Source organism: Anabrus simplex, chromosome 1 (genome assembly GCF_040414725.1).
Source record: "Anabrus simplex isolate iqAnaSimp1 chromosome 1, ASM4041472v1, whole genome shotgun sequence".
NCBI lineage: Eukaryota > Metazoa > Arthropoda > Insecta > Orthoptera > Tettigoniidae > Anabrus > Anabrus simplex.
This window is the reverse complement of record NC_090265.1, coordinates 1,262,249,878-1,262,264,982: the sequence shown is the minus strand read 5'-3', so window position 1 is coordinate 1,262,264,982 and position 15,105 is coordinate 1,262,249,878. Positions and strand designations below refer to the sequence as shown.

The 15,105-nt window shown below is 40.5% G+C and overlaps 1 protein-coding gene across 2 annotated transcripts in view; it reads left to right on the top strand.

Annotated features, from left to right (window-relative positions):
• The window catches only part of LOC136878205 (uncharacterized), a 61,694-nt gene extending 46,791 nt beyond the window's left edge, over positions 1-14,903 (top strand). For both annotated transcript variants that reach the window (XM_067152069.2, XM_067152068.2), the window contains one exon: positions 14,666-14,903. In XM_067152069.2, the coding sequence (XP_067008170.1) occupies positions 14,666-14,815 (150 nt within the window). In that variant the 3' untranslated portion in view covers positions 14,816-14,903. The remainder of the gene's footprint in view (positions 1-14,665) is intronic.
• The last annotated feature ends 202 nt before the right edge of the window (positions 14,904-15,105 follow it).

Below are 15,105 nucleotides of genomic sequence, written 5' to 3'. Positions count from 1 at the left end.
GCACAAACTTTGCTACATTTTTGTAACGCTACTCTTTCATCGGAAATCGCCTGGAACCAGTCGAGCTGCTTTTCTTTGGATTTTTTTTAAAATTATTTTTTCTATTTTGCTTTGACCGACACAGATAGGTCTTATGGCGATGATGGGATAGGAAAGGCCTAGGAATGGGAAGGAAGCGGCCGTGGCCTTAATTAAGGTACAGCCCCAGCATTTGCCTGGTGTGAAAATGGGAAACCACGGAAAACCATTCTCAGGGCTGCTGACAGTGGGATTCGAACCCCCTATCTCCCGGATGCAAGCTCACAGCTGCGCACTCCTAACCGCACGGCTAACTCGCCCGGTTTTGGATTTTTTCCAGTTCCTGAATCAAGTAATCCTGGTGAGGGTCCCATACACTGGAACCATACTCTAGTTGGGGTCTCACCAGAGACAAATATGCTCTCTCCTTTACATCCTTACTACAACCCCTAAATACCCTCATAACCATGTGCAGAGATCTGTACCCTTTATTTACAATCATATTCATGTGATTACGCCAATGAAGATCTTTCCTTATATTAATACCTAGGTATTTACAATGATCCCCAAAGGGAACTTTCACCCCATCAATGCAGTAATTAAAACTGAGAGGACTTTTCCTATTTGTGAAACTCACAACCTGACTGTATCCCCGTTTATCATCATACCATCAACTACTGTCCATCTCACAGCATTATCGAGGTCATTTTGCAGTTGCTCACAATCTTATAACTTATTTATTACTCTCTACAGAATAACATCATCTGTGAAAAGCCTTATCTCTGATTCCACTTCTTTACACATATCATTGATATACGTAAGAAAAAGGTCCAATAATACTGCCTTGTAATTGCTCATATGAAGGTTTTTTGTTAATTTTTATTTGTTTTTGATCTGATGTAAGAAAAATCCCTCTCTATGATAGGAGGAAGTTACCACTTGCTTGTACTTTGAAAGGTTCTATTTCTAATTTGTTTATATCAGGACATCTATACTAATATTACAAAGAGGAAAAATTTGTATGTTTGTTTGTAACGAATAGACTCAAAAACTACTGAACTGATTTTAAAAATTACTTCACCTGTAGAAAGCTACATTCCCAGTGAGTAACATGGGCTGTATTTCATTTTTAATACAGTTCGAGGTGGGGGGCACTGGGATATATAAAAATAATAGGCTGATATAGGCAAAATATAGAATTTGTCGTACAAGGACGAGACAAAGCTCAATTTAATCCCCTTGATGCAAAGAACAAAACTCGGTAAGCCCTAACCATGTTTTAAGGCCCTAAAACCAACCGTTAAGGAGATATTGGCACCGCACTACCCCTGTTCGAGGAATTGAATATAGTAATTAACTGTCGTAACCATGGCAACGACAGCTCCAGTATTCTTGCAGCAGCGAGATTATCTACAATATATCACAAAAACTTAACATGTTACAGACATGAAAATTGGTATTTGGAATCTCCTTTAAAAATAAAAGATCACAAATGTTTGTTTTTAGAAAATCCACTTAAGGGGGAAGAGAGGGTGAATATAAGTGAGGAAGGAGTTGAATTGTTAATATGAGGATACATATATCTCAGAAAATTAAGATTTTACAGATGTTAAAATTGGTACTTGGGATCTCCTTTAAAATTGAACGCACATTTTTTTTTTTTTTTTTTTTTTTTTTTTTTTTTTTTTTTTTTTTTTTTTTTTTTTTTTTTGAAAATCCACTTAAGGGGATGAAAAGAATAAAAAAGCGGGTGAATGTTTAAAATGAGTATCTTCTTCTTCTACCACTTCACCCACACCTGTGGGGTCACGTGTGCGAACTGTGTCGCACACGTGGATTTGGCCCTGTTTTACGGGTGGATGCCCTTCGTGACGCTAACCCTATGTGTAGCGATGTAATTACTATTGAGTGCTCCTGTGTGGTTGGTAATGTGGTGTGTTGAGTGGATATGAAGAGGTGAATGTTGGAACAAACACAAACAACCTGTTGCCGAGCCAGAAGAATTAAATACACGCGATTAAAAACCCCGACCTAACCCGGAATCGAAGCCGGAACCCTGTGAACCGAAGACCTCAACACTGACCTCAGCCAAGGAGTGGCACAGTTTTTATAATGAGTATATCTACATTATATCTAATAAACGTAACATGTTACAGATGTGAAAATTGGTATTTTTAGTCTCCTTTAAAAATACAGAAACGTACTTTTTGTTTTCAGAAAATCAACTTAAGCTGGAGATCGAATATAAGTGAAGAAGGAGTTGAATTCTCTTTATGAGGATACTTATATCTCAAAAACTAAGATGTTACAGACGTGAAATTTGGTATTTGGAATCTCCTTTAGAAATAAAGAAAACTTTTTTTTTTTTCCAGCATACACATAGAGTTCCATGTCCCATGTTCCAGATTTAGGTCTGGTCAGCTTAGCCCCAAAAGGAAGTGCCACAAACATGGTTTACAAAGAGGTTCTGGGGTAAATGAAATGCAATCTTTTGGTGAGTTTTTATACTTCAGGGATTTACAGATAATGTCTTAGAGCAGTACCGAGGAGCAAGTAATTTTTATCAAATTACGAAATCCTCACGAGTAAAGCCGTGGGTAACAGCTAGTCTGGTATACTTTGGTACTGTTTTCAAACGAATTCATATGCATCCAGATTCTTGAGACAAGTAATGGTTACAGTAATGTGAGTGGTCTAATATTAAGAGCCATAAAATGAAGTAGTACCAGTAATTGATAAGCTGATGGAGCAGAAGTGATAATTGAATGACTGCCTATGATAACATTGTAGGTCACCTTATGACAGAGTTTTCACTAGAAAAATATTGTATTTTCTTCATATCTTCATACAAATCATTATACTCATACAAATATAAGCACTATTTTGAATCCCATAATGCTTTTATTTTATTATTCAGTAATATGCAATAACGTATGAAATAACTATGTTTTGAGATTCATGAAAAGTGACAATATTTTTCTAGGCAACTCTTTAATTTTTGATGATTCTGATACTGAGGCAGGCAGTTAGGTCTCAAGCCAGTATATTTCTGACTGAAACGAAGACAAGAGAGAGAGAGAGAGAGAGAGAGAGGGCGGGGAGTGGGTGCGTGCAAAATGAGTAAGGCTCTTTCCCTATTGCTTTCCTCACTGAACCAGAAGATGATATTACACACATCATTCTGCCAAGCTGAATGTAATGTATAAACCAACTAACCCCATGACCATACTTTCACACCATTCATCACTCAGCTCGTCCCGACTCGTTGGCTGAATGGTCAGCGCACTGGCCTTCAGTTCAGAGGGTGCCGGGTTCGATTCCTGGCCGGGTCGGGGATTTTAACCTTAATTGGTTAATTCCAATGGCTCGGGGGCTGGGTATATGTGTTGTCTTCATCATCATTTCATCCTCATCACGACGCGCAGGTCGCCTACGGGAGTCAAATAGAAAGACCTGCACCTGGCGAGCCGAACCCGTCCTGGGATATCCCGGCACTAAAAGCCATACGACATTTCATTTCATCACTTAGATTCGTTACTCAACGTTGAGGCTTTCAGTTCAGAGTCCTAGGTTTGATTCCCAGCTGCGTCACAGATAACTGCACCTGATTAATTCCTTTGACTTAGGGACTGGATGTTTGTATTTGTCCCAATGCACTACTCTTCTTATAAACACAATACACTACCAACCATCATATAAGCATGCTATAGTGAATTCTTCCCTTCACATAGGGTCAGCATTAAAAAGGGTATCTGCCTGTAAAACAGGGCCAATTCCACATGTGCGACACACTTTGCATCTACAACCCCACCAGACTGTGCAAAAAGCTTCCACCATTTTTGGAACATGTGCCACTCCTTGACCGCTGCAGGATGTGGTTTCATATGACAGAGCTCCACCGCACATGGCGGTGGTCGTCCGGAACCATCTCCATGCGACGTATCCTGATAAATGGATAGGAAGGGGAGGACCTGGCCCGCCAGATCACCCGATCTTACGCCCCGGATTTTTTTCTTTGGGGCCACGTAAAACATCTGCTGTATGCACAGGAGCCACCCAGTCCTTGTCACCTTAGACAGCTCATCACCGAGGCATACCGATCTGTTTCACCAGAGATGTTGCAACGGGCCAGGTGGTCCTTACAACATTGCATGCTGCTCTATAGCCACCACGGAGGTCGTCAGTTCAAGCAGGTGCTGAATTAAACGACATGGATAACTGAAATCCTGTCACATGTTTCCTAGCCTCTATCAACCCAGCTCCATACCAACAGCCCTTTTCAGGGCCAAATAAACAAATCAGTCTGTGGAAAATACCGGTATCAAGTATACAACCTTGCCACATCTCAAGCAACTGGCTTGCATGGGAGTTGAACCTTCTAACCCTCGAGCACTGTCAACTGTCACACATCCTACCGCACACTAGCCATGTGAGCTACTGCGACACTTGACCTACGGCGCCCACTGGTCATAGACCATCATCTACACATCCTCGTCCAACCCAGCACCGTACCCAATGCAACGATACATACGGTCTTTTACAGGGTCAAATTAAACAAATCGGTCCTTGGAAGCTATCAAGTATGCAACCCTTGCCACATCCCAGCCAACTGGATGTTTAAAAAAAATCCTTATGTGGGATTCGAACCTCCTACCTCGAGCACTGTCCACTATCACATATATCCCCACCCGCTTGCCATGTGAGCTACTGCAACACTTGACCTACAGTGTCCGCTTCCCAGCCTATACAGTACCGTGCTCCCGGTCTGTGCGTTCACCTCCTGTTTTAAAGTATGTGTTCTACGTATCTATACTCATTTGATGGGTTCATTCGAGGTACCCAAATGAATTAATAGTGGCGCTCACGATTCCTGCTGTCTTCTAGCCCATAAACACACATATCGTTATATTACCACAGTTTAAGGAGAGGGACCGATGTCTTTCAGAATTGTAGTAAATATGAAGGGAAGCATAAAACTTGATCATAAGGGGCTGTTGGACCACCCGGTATAGTGCTGACTGAATACTTCTGCCTTCTGTAAGTCCTCACATGTGCATTTCCCTTATTCATAAATGATCCCTGAAATGACCGTTCTAGAAACTTGTCTCTGCCTTAAAGTACCTTTTCATGCCCTTCCATTTTTCCCTAAACATCATATGACTGCCAATTATATTTGCCATCGTGTTATCCTTTGCTGACCTGTTTTTTGTTAAATTCTTTTTCTTAGTAAGTTCCTTCTATTTTTCGTTACTTCCACAAGCATTTCTAATTCTGTTTCTTTCTAACCTGCATATCCTCCTTGATTTCCTCACAAAGACGCACACAAAATGCTGTCAGTTGTGTACACTATTTATTTACAAATTATTATGTAACTTCTATTTACATCCTTACCCACACGCATTAATGAACTGCCATCATGAAACAAAACACTACTACGAAGGATAAGGAGAGACTGCAACAGTTGCATGTCAACTACCAACCCAACAAAACCAATTCACATACTTGACTTCAAACACTCAGCTACCACGACTTCCACACAAGTCTCATTAAAACAACTCCACTCTACCATCAAGACTGCCTCTTTATATACGTTCCCTGGCCAGGTTTCTAGAAGAATATGACACTACATATTTTCTCGTAAATTCAGAGTTTCCAATAGCCTAGTTACAATGTAAAGAACACTCTACATAGCATTGTTCTGGACTTGCACAATGTTACATTGGGTTATACATCATATATACAGGTAATAATAAATTATATACTATTAATGACATATTCTTACATTAAATAAACTCATATTAATATATATACAGCAGATGTTCCATGACATAACCTCACAAATAATACGATCGTGATTTATACCAATAAAGTCTGGACATAACTATGTAAATAATCATACTAATGTAAATGGATGTAAACACTTCATAGACATACCTCACAGGTAGTAATAATAATAATAATAATAATAATAATTGCATTATTTACCCATGGGTTAAAGAATATTGTTTCCAAGTTATATTAGTCTATTACACTTGTGTCATCCTTAATCTCTTTATTTCTCTGTTATAATATCAACCATATGGTATTGCCTGATATAAAGGAAGGCTGCAAAAGTAGGACTATCACATTTATTTTAACGACAACAAAATTAGCTTCCTGATCACTTACACCATTGATCACTTCAGTTGCTTTATTGATCTCATCTAGTTTTATCAGCAGCATGTCTAGAATATTTTTTCCTGTGGTTGGTTCATTCACTTTCCGATCCAACTGTCTTGCCCAAATTATCTTATCATTTATTGTTCATGCTTTCTGTCATTCGTATTTCCTTCCCAGTTAACATTTGGTAAATTGAGATCATTACTCATAATAAATTTCATGTTTAAAAATCTGTATTGACAGTGGTTGAATAATATACTTTGTGAGGGTAGTCCACTTTTTCAATACTAAATTATATAGTCACTTAGTTTTAAAGGAATATACAGTTATGCTAATATAGTAGAATATGTTTCATCCTCTTTTCAAGGACACTTTCAGCTACACATTGATATTAAAATACAGATTCCAAAAGTTTAAAAAAATATACATATTCCAAATATATATATGTATTCTTGGGCCTGCCTTCTGCTTTAGTGGAAGAGGAGTAGAAGCAGGTTGAGGGATGTCGGAGGCCTGTTCACCCAACTCCTTATACACGTCAAAAAACCTGTCACATGGGCTTCCAGAGAACGTCAACCTCCTTATCAGTGTTTCTTTGCCTCTTTCCCCAAATGACACTGCCCTTGTTCTGTTAGCGTACACCTCGAATTTGTAATCTGGGTACACCTCTGCAGTAGCTCACACCTTGTAAGCAGAGCCAAAATAACCATGTCCACTCAAAACTTCTGCACGCACAATGGCACTTACGTAGCTCCTATCATCTGTGGTAAGAAAATGCATACTATACTCCTCCCATCTGTTCATAATATGATGTACAACGTGTTCTCTCACCTACATGTGTCATTCGTCATCACCATACATACAGAATGACAGGACCTGGAGTAAGCATGACTTGTCGCCCTGCATGGGAACAATGCGGAGATCAGAGAGCGATCCATTCCCCAATTTTATTTCCTCCGTAACTCAGGGAGTGTGAAATTGCTTAAAATAAGCAAGAAATAAGCTATGAATAGCCTTGACTATGGTACAGTATCAAAAGGAATACAAACACCATATTGTTATTATCTCTGCCCTTCTGTCCAGATATCACACTTCAAAATTACTCCATAACTCATGGAACAAATTCAAAGAAAACTAAAAGTGAAAGTTTTAACAATCACACTGTGATGTACCATTTGGTGCCTCCATACATACAGAATGACAGGGCCTGGAATAAGCCAGACCTATTGCCCTGCATAGGAACAGTGTTTAAGTCAGTTGGTATGCCATTAGAAGTTAAACCCAAATTCCACCTCCTTAAAGGTCGTTATTCAGAGTTATCTGTAAATTACTTATGTCTTCAAAGAATCTGACGGTAAATAAACATCTCAAATCTCAGCCTCTTATCTAATTGAGATGTGCCTAAATCAGTGATTATGGCTTTAGGGGTTAAAATCCTGCTCTACCACCTTAGGGGTTGTTATTCAATTTTATTTTTATATATGTATATACATAGTTCTTATAAGAATCTTAAGACAAATAAACGTTCTTATACACATTGACTTCCATTTATCCTCCTTCATATCTCTAAACTTTCTACTTCCTCTTAAAACATAAATCACCACCACATCATGAGCACCACTTCATTGGGGTTTGATATTAAAAATTACTTTGGACGTTCAAGAAACTTTTAAACCCATGATATCCATAGGTTATCGTTCTGGAAAAACCATCTGACTGGGTGAAAAAAATGCTTACACTAGCATACTTATGCTGAGCACCAATTTTGAACCTCCCAAGCCTGGTCCACTAGGGGAAGTTAGGGAATTTTGCATTTCTCTAGGGATCGTGGGGTATCAGCTTCTCCATTACCAAGTTTTAAATTTCTAGGATGCCTGGAAGTGCCTCATTAATTCATGTTTATTTTTATACTTACATAGATCGTTACATATCAATTTCCATTTATTAGTATAGATAGATGGTTGGCATACAGAGATGCTGAGTAGAAATACACTGACTGACAGAGCAAATGCAACACCAAGGAGGAGTGGTTCGAAAGGGATGAAAGTTGGGGAAAAAACAGAGACGGCACGGACGAATAATTGATGTTTATTTCAAACCGATATGCAGGTTACACAATGCGCACGGCATCGACTCAGTAGGATGTAGGACCACCGCGAGCGGCGATGCACGCAGAAACACGTCGAGGTACAGAGTCAATAAGAGTGCGGATGGTGTCCTGAGGGATGGTTCTCCATTCTCTGTCAACCATTTGCCACAGTTGGTCGTTCGTACGAGGCTGGGGCAGAGTTTGCAAACGGCGTCCAATGAGATCCCACACGTGTTCGATTGGTGAGAGATCCGGAGAGTACGCTGGCCACGGAAGCATCTGTACACCTCGTAGAGCCTGTTGGGAGATCCGAGCAGTGTGTGGGCGGGCATTATCCTGCTGAAACAGAGCATTGGGCAGCCCCTGAAGGTACGGGAGTGCCACCGGCCGCAGCACATGCTGCACGTAGCGGTGGGCATTTAACGTGCCTTGAATACGCACTAGAGGTGACGTGGAATCAAACGCAATAGCGCCCCAAACCATGATGCTGCGTTGACTAGCGGTAGGGCGCTCCACAGTTACTGCCAGATTTGACCTTTCTCCACGCCGACGCCACACTCGTCTGCGGTGACTATCACTGACAGAACAGAAACGTGACTCATCGGAGAACACGACGTTCCGCCATTCCCTCATCCAAGTCGCTCTAGCCCGGCACCATGCCAGGCGTGCACGTCTATGCTGTGGAGTCAATGGTAGTCTTCTGAGCGGACGCCGGGAGTGCAGGCCTCCTTCAACCAATCGACGGGAAATTGTTCTGGTCGATATTGGAACATGCTGAAGAATGGCGGTTGACGTGGCGTGCTGGGCTGCCACCGCTTGGCGGCGGATGCGCCGATCCTCGCGTGCTGACGTCACTCGGGCTGCGCCTGGACCCCTCGCACGTGCCACATGTCCCTGCGCCAACCATCTCCGCCACAGGCGCTGCACCGTGGACACATCCCTATGGGTATCGGCTGCGATTTGACGAAGCGACCAACCTGCCCTTCTCAGCCCGATCACCATACCCCTCGTAAAGTCGTCTGTCTGCTGGAAATGCCTCCGTTGACGGCGGCCTGGCATTCTTAGCTATACACGTGTCCTGTGGCACACGACAACACGTTCTACAATGACTGTCGGCTGAGAAATCACGGTATGAAGTGGGCCATTCGCCAACGCCGTGTCTCATTTATCGTTCGCTACGTGCGCAGCACAGCGGCGTATTTCACATCATGAGCATACCTCAGTGACGTCAGTCTACCCTGCAATTGGCATAAAGTTCTGACCACTCCTTCTTGGTGTTGCATTTGCTCTGTCAGTCAGTGTAGAAAATAAATATCTTGGAACATAAGCATGTAAAGATTAGGGAAAAATGCATATCTTGATTGATTTTGGGTAAGGGGAAGTAACGAGGAAGAGATAGGATATTATAAAGTGCTCTTAAGAGTTGTTAAAAAGGGAAGGGCAGAGTGTGGGCTGGGACAGTTCATTAGGAATACTATTGCACTCAACACAGTTTTTGCTAGGCACGTAAATGAGTGATGGATTTGGAAGAACCAGGACGAGAATTGTCTCAGTCTATTCACCATGTGAGGGTGGAGATGAGGATGAACTTTACAAGTGCTATGAAGCACCGAGTGACATCATAGTCAGGGTGAACAGCAAGTCTGCAGACGAATAAGAGTTTTTCTAAAATTTCTAAACAATAGACAGTAAGTAGGTTCAGGATATAGAAAGAGAATGGGTGGCATACAGGGATGCTGTAGTAGAAACAGCAAAGGAATGCCTAGGAACAATTATGTGTAAAGGTGGGAAAAGGCAAATATCTTGGTGGACTGATTGAGAGCAGCTTGTTAACGTAAAAAGGAAGGCATATCAGAAATAGCTTCAAACACAGACTGACGCAGACAGGGATTTGGGTAAATCAGGTGAACTCATAGTAGATCCCAGGGAATCGCTGGATAGGTGGAAGGAATATTTTTTAAATCTTCTCAACATTAAAGGAAATCTTTCTGTTGATGTTGCGAACAACTGAGCTCATGGAGAGGACAAGAATGTTAGTGAAATTAAGCTTGAGGAAGTGGAAAGGTGGGTAAATAAACTTTTTTTCTAGTGGTTTAACATCGCACTAACACATCAAATGTTTTCAGCGATGGCAAGATGGGAAAGGGCTAGGATTGGGAAGGTAGCAGCTGTGGCCTTAATTAAGGTACAGCCCCAACATTTTCCAGGCATGATCATGGGAAACCATGGAAAACCATCTTGAGGGCTGCAGCCAGTGGGATTTGAACCCACCATTTCCCATATGCAAGGTAAATAAACTCCATTGTCACAGCAAGAATGGATTAAATTAGACCTGAAATCATGAAAGGCAGAGATGAAATAGCTTTATAGAGTTATAAGATTAGCTAGGAATGTTAGTGAGGTACCTTCCGATTGGATGAAAGCAGTAAATGCGCCTATTTATAAGCAAGGAAACAGGAAGGATCACAACAACCATCAAGGTATTTCATTGATCACTATACAAAGGAGGGTACAATCAGTGGTTGAGAGTAAGTTGGATGAAAACCAGTGTGGTTTCAGACCACAGAGGGGCTGTAAAAATCAGATTTTCAATATGTACCAGGTAATTGAAAAGTGCTACTAGAGTTACGTTTCGTAGAGCTAGAGAAAGCATATGACAGATTATCAGGGGAAAAGATGTTAGCCATACTGGATGATTATGGGATTAAGAGTAGGTTATTAAAAGTAATCAGAGACATTTATGTTGACAATATTAGGCTGCAGTGAGAATTGATGGTAGAATGAGCTCTTGGTGCTTAGACAAGGCTGTAATTTTTCACCTTTGTTGTTCATAGTTTACAGAGATCATCTACTGAAAGATATAAAGTGGCAAGGAGGAATTCAGTTAGGTGGAATTGTAGTAAGCAGTTTAGTCTATGCCGATGATGTGGTTTTAATGGCATACTGTGCTGAAAGCCTGCAGTCTAATATCTTGGAACTTGAAAATAGGTGCAATGAGTAGGTATGTTATGAAATTTAGCCTTTCCAAGACTAAAGAATGTTAGGTTGGAAATACAAAACTGGAACAGGTTGATCGTTTCAAGTATTTAGGATGTGTATTCTCCCAAGATGGTTGTAAAGTAAGTGAGATTGAATCGAGGTGAAGCAAAGCTAATGCGGTGAGCTTGCAGTTGCGATCAACTGTAAGGAAGAAGTCAGCTCCTGGACAAACTCTCTTTACACCTGTCCATTTTCAGACCGTCTTTGCTGTACGAGACTGAAAGCTAGGTGGAATCAGGATATCTTACTCATAAGTTAGAAGTAACAGACATAAAAGGAGCAAGAATGATCATTAGTAGAAACAGGTGGGAACAATGGCAGGAGGGTACTTGTAACGAGGAGATAAAGGCTAAGTTAGAAATGAACTTGACTGTTTAAGGTGTACACATAAACTGGCTTTAGTGACAGGGTCATGTGAGGCGAATGGAGGAGGATAGGTTACCTACGAGAATAATGGACTCTTGTTATGGAGGGTAAGAGTAGAAGGAAACCAAGATGGTGAGGGTTAGACTCAGTTTCTATTGATTTAAAGATAGAGATATGGAACTAAATGACGCCACAGAGCTAGTTACAAATAGAGGATTGTGGAGACGTTTAGTAAATTTACAGATGCTTGTAGACTGAACACTGGAAGGCATAACACTCTATAACAAAGATGTATGTAAACATAAGGAGAAAGTATATAAAAAATGGCTCCAATCAAGAACTGATGCAGGGAGGGACCTGTTCATAGAGGAAAGAAATACAAATAATTGTATCCAAAAGAAATCATAGCTGGACTTTAGAAATAACTTAGAAAAGTTACATCAGGCTGTAAGGAACCCTGTCTGTACTAAAATAATTAATTTTTAAAAGGGAGGGTTAAAAGGAAATTAAAGGTTTTTTTGGTAAATCAGGTAAGACTAGGGAATCACTGGACATATAAAAGGAATAATTACGAGGGCAGATCAAACATAAACAGGGATTATTTTTAAAAAATTTATTGCATCAACCAAAAAAATACACATATAGAGATCACTTTTCTGCATAGTGTCCTGCCTTCGATACATATTTTCTCAATTGGATTGGTAAGTGTTTGATGCCATCCTGATAGAAAGAAGAGGGAAGTGTGCAGAGCCAATTGTACACAATCTCTTCTACGCTTGCATTATCATCGAACCGCTGTCCTCGTAGGTCTTGTTTAAGTGGTCTAAACAAATGGTAGTCACAGAATGATAAATATGGACTGTACGGAGGGTGTTCCAGAGGTGTCCAGTGAATTACTTCCAGTTCTTCCCGCGTTAAAGCAGCAGTATGCAGCCTTACATTACTTAGAAGAACTAAGATTGATGAGGAGAGAGAAGAATGACGTTTCGGATTGGTTGCCAGCGTTGCTTGTTGCGATACTCAGCTTTTGCTTCATCCGAAAGGTGGCAATAATAGGCTGCATTAAATGTCCTTTGTTCATGAAGAAAATCCACCAGCAAAACACCCACGGAGTCCCAGAAAACGGTTCCAAGCACCTTTCCAGCAGCTGGGCGTGTTTTGGCCTTGACCAGACCTGCTTTGTCTCTTTGCCACCTCTCCAGGCTGGCTGGCTTGCTTGCTTGCTTGCTTGCTTGCTTGCTTGGACTCTTGGGTGTAATTATACACTCAAGTTTCATCACAAGTCACAATACGATGCAAGAAATTCTCTCCTTCCTCGTAGCGATGCAGGAGCCGCTGACAAACTTCCTGTCATAAAGTTTTTTGTTCCTGGTTGAGGAGACAAGGAACCCACCTGGCAGACAATTTTCTGAAATTTAGTTCATCTCGGATGATGGTTTGAACACTTCCATAACTTATTCCTACGGCTAAAACAATTTGCAAAATTTTTATTCGCTGATCTTCACCAATAATGTCATGAATGGCAACAATGTTGTCTGCAGTGATGTTTGTCCACGTTCTCCTTTCATGAGGTTCATTTTCCATAGCTTCTCTTCCTGCCACAAATTTTTTATCCCACTCATACACTCTGGTCTGCAAAAGTGTTTCTTCCCCAAACTGCGCACAGAGGCATCTCAAAATTTTGGAAGGTTTGGTGCCCTCTTTTGCGAGAAATTTCTTAATGATGCATTGCGCAACAGACGTGTGCACCTCTTGCTCACTCATGGCATACTGAAGCAGCCCAGCTCTCCACTGTCGTTCACATGCGCAAATCCCTTTTCCAGACAACCCCCCCACCAACATCCTCGCAAAGCCCCGCCTCAGAATTATTACTAACAGCAGCGGTACACTCAAATTCCAGTTTATATTTTGATCTGCCTTCGTACATAATCTTCTCAGAACAATAGGAAATTTTTCTGTTGAAGTTATGAACAACAGAGTTTATTGGAAGGAGAATAATCATGACTATGAAATTATTATTAGGGAAGTGGAGAAGACGATAAATAAACTACGGTATAATAAAATAGCAGGAATAGGCAAAAGAAGACCTGAAATAGTGAATATAGTAGGAAGGCAATGAGCATTGATGTCCACCTTGTTGATAAAGCTAGGAAGCAGAAACGATCTTATCGAGGCACTGAGAACAGATGAATGTAGAACTAGGATTGATGAAGAGAGAGCCTCTCTATTTGTGGACAGCAGTGTATAGTGTATGAAGATGTGGAGATTGTCCTTGTGCTTTTGTGGTTGTTGTTGGTTTTTTTTGTCTACCTCATTTTGTTGTTCCCTCTTCTCACACTAACCTGTCATTATGTTTGTCCTATTTTGTGTTCCCGTTCTTGTTCCTCCTATCTATATATATATATATATATATATATATGAATGATTTGACACTTATTTGTTCCTTTCCAATAATATTATCTTGTTGGGATCCTTTTCCCTTTTTGTGTTTGTCCTGCCATCTTTTACCACCTATACTTACCTTTCTTACGTTTCTTCCCTTTTCCTGTACTATCGAGCTTTCTTCTTATCCTGTATTCCCAGCATCAAGAATGTAGATCTGTCAAGATGGTCCCTCAGTGAATGTTGATGTTTGTGCCCCTGATGAAGTTGGGAAGCAAAAAATAGCTCATCGGGCTGAGAAGAGATGGCTTAGAAGAACTAAGATTGATGAGGAGAGAGCTTATCTCTTTGTGGACAGCAGTATATAAATATGTGGAGATTGTCCTTGTCCTTTTATGTTTTCTTGTTTGTCCTTGTATCCTCTTCCAGTTGCTCCCTCCACCCACACTGGCCTGACATTATATTCAGCCTATTTTGTGTTCCTCTCCTTGTTCCTCTTATTTATAAATGACTTGATTTGACACTTGTTTGTTCCTTTCGAATCCAGTCCAGTATAGTCAATAATGAAGATGTATGTACAGTATAATAATGACTTTTCTTCTTTGAATCCAGTTACACAGAAAGTATCCACTTTATACGGATGGTGGACTCTCGTACTGGCAGCAGAAATGTGGTCGTACAGGCAGAGGACCTTTCAAGAGGAACTCTTTCTTCAGTAAACCCATGAGTGAAGTTCTGGATGAACCTCCTGAAGGCTTATAACCATCTGATGAAATACAGCACAATTTATGTAATTTTATATGTATTGTATTCTGTTTTGTTCACAATAAAAACTGTGACACTTGGTTGATATGAAGACTATTTTTTAAATAAGGTCTGTTTGTCAATAGAAACAAAAGTAATAATGATATTATCAAAACCTTTTAATTGTGTCCTATTTACACATTATTTTTCTACATAGTTACCGTGTTTGTTTAAACATTTATCATAGCATTCCGCCAATTTTTTTTATCCTCTCATCGTAGAACTCTGCCGCCTGTGACTGAAGTCAA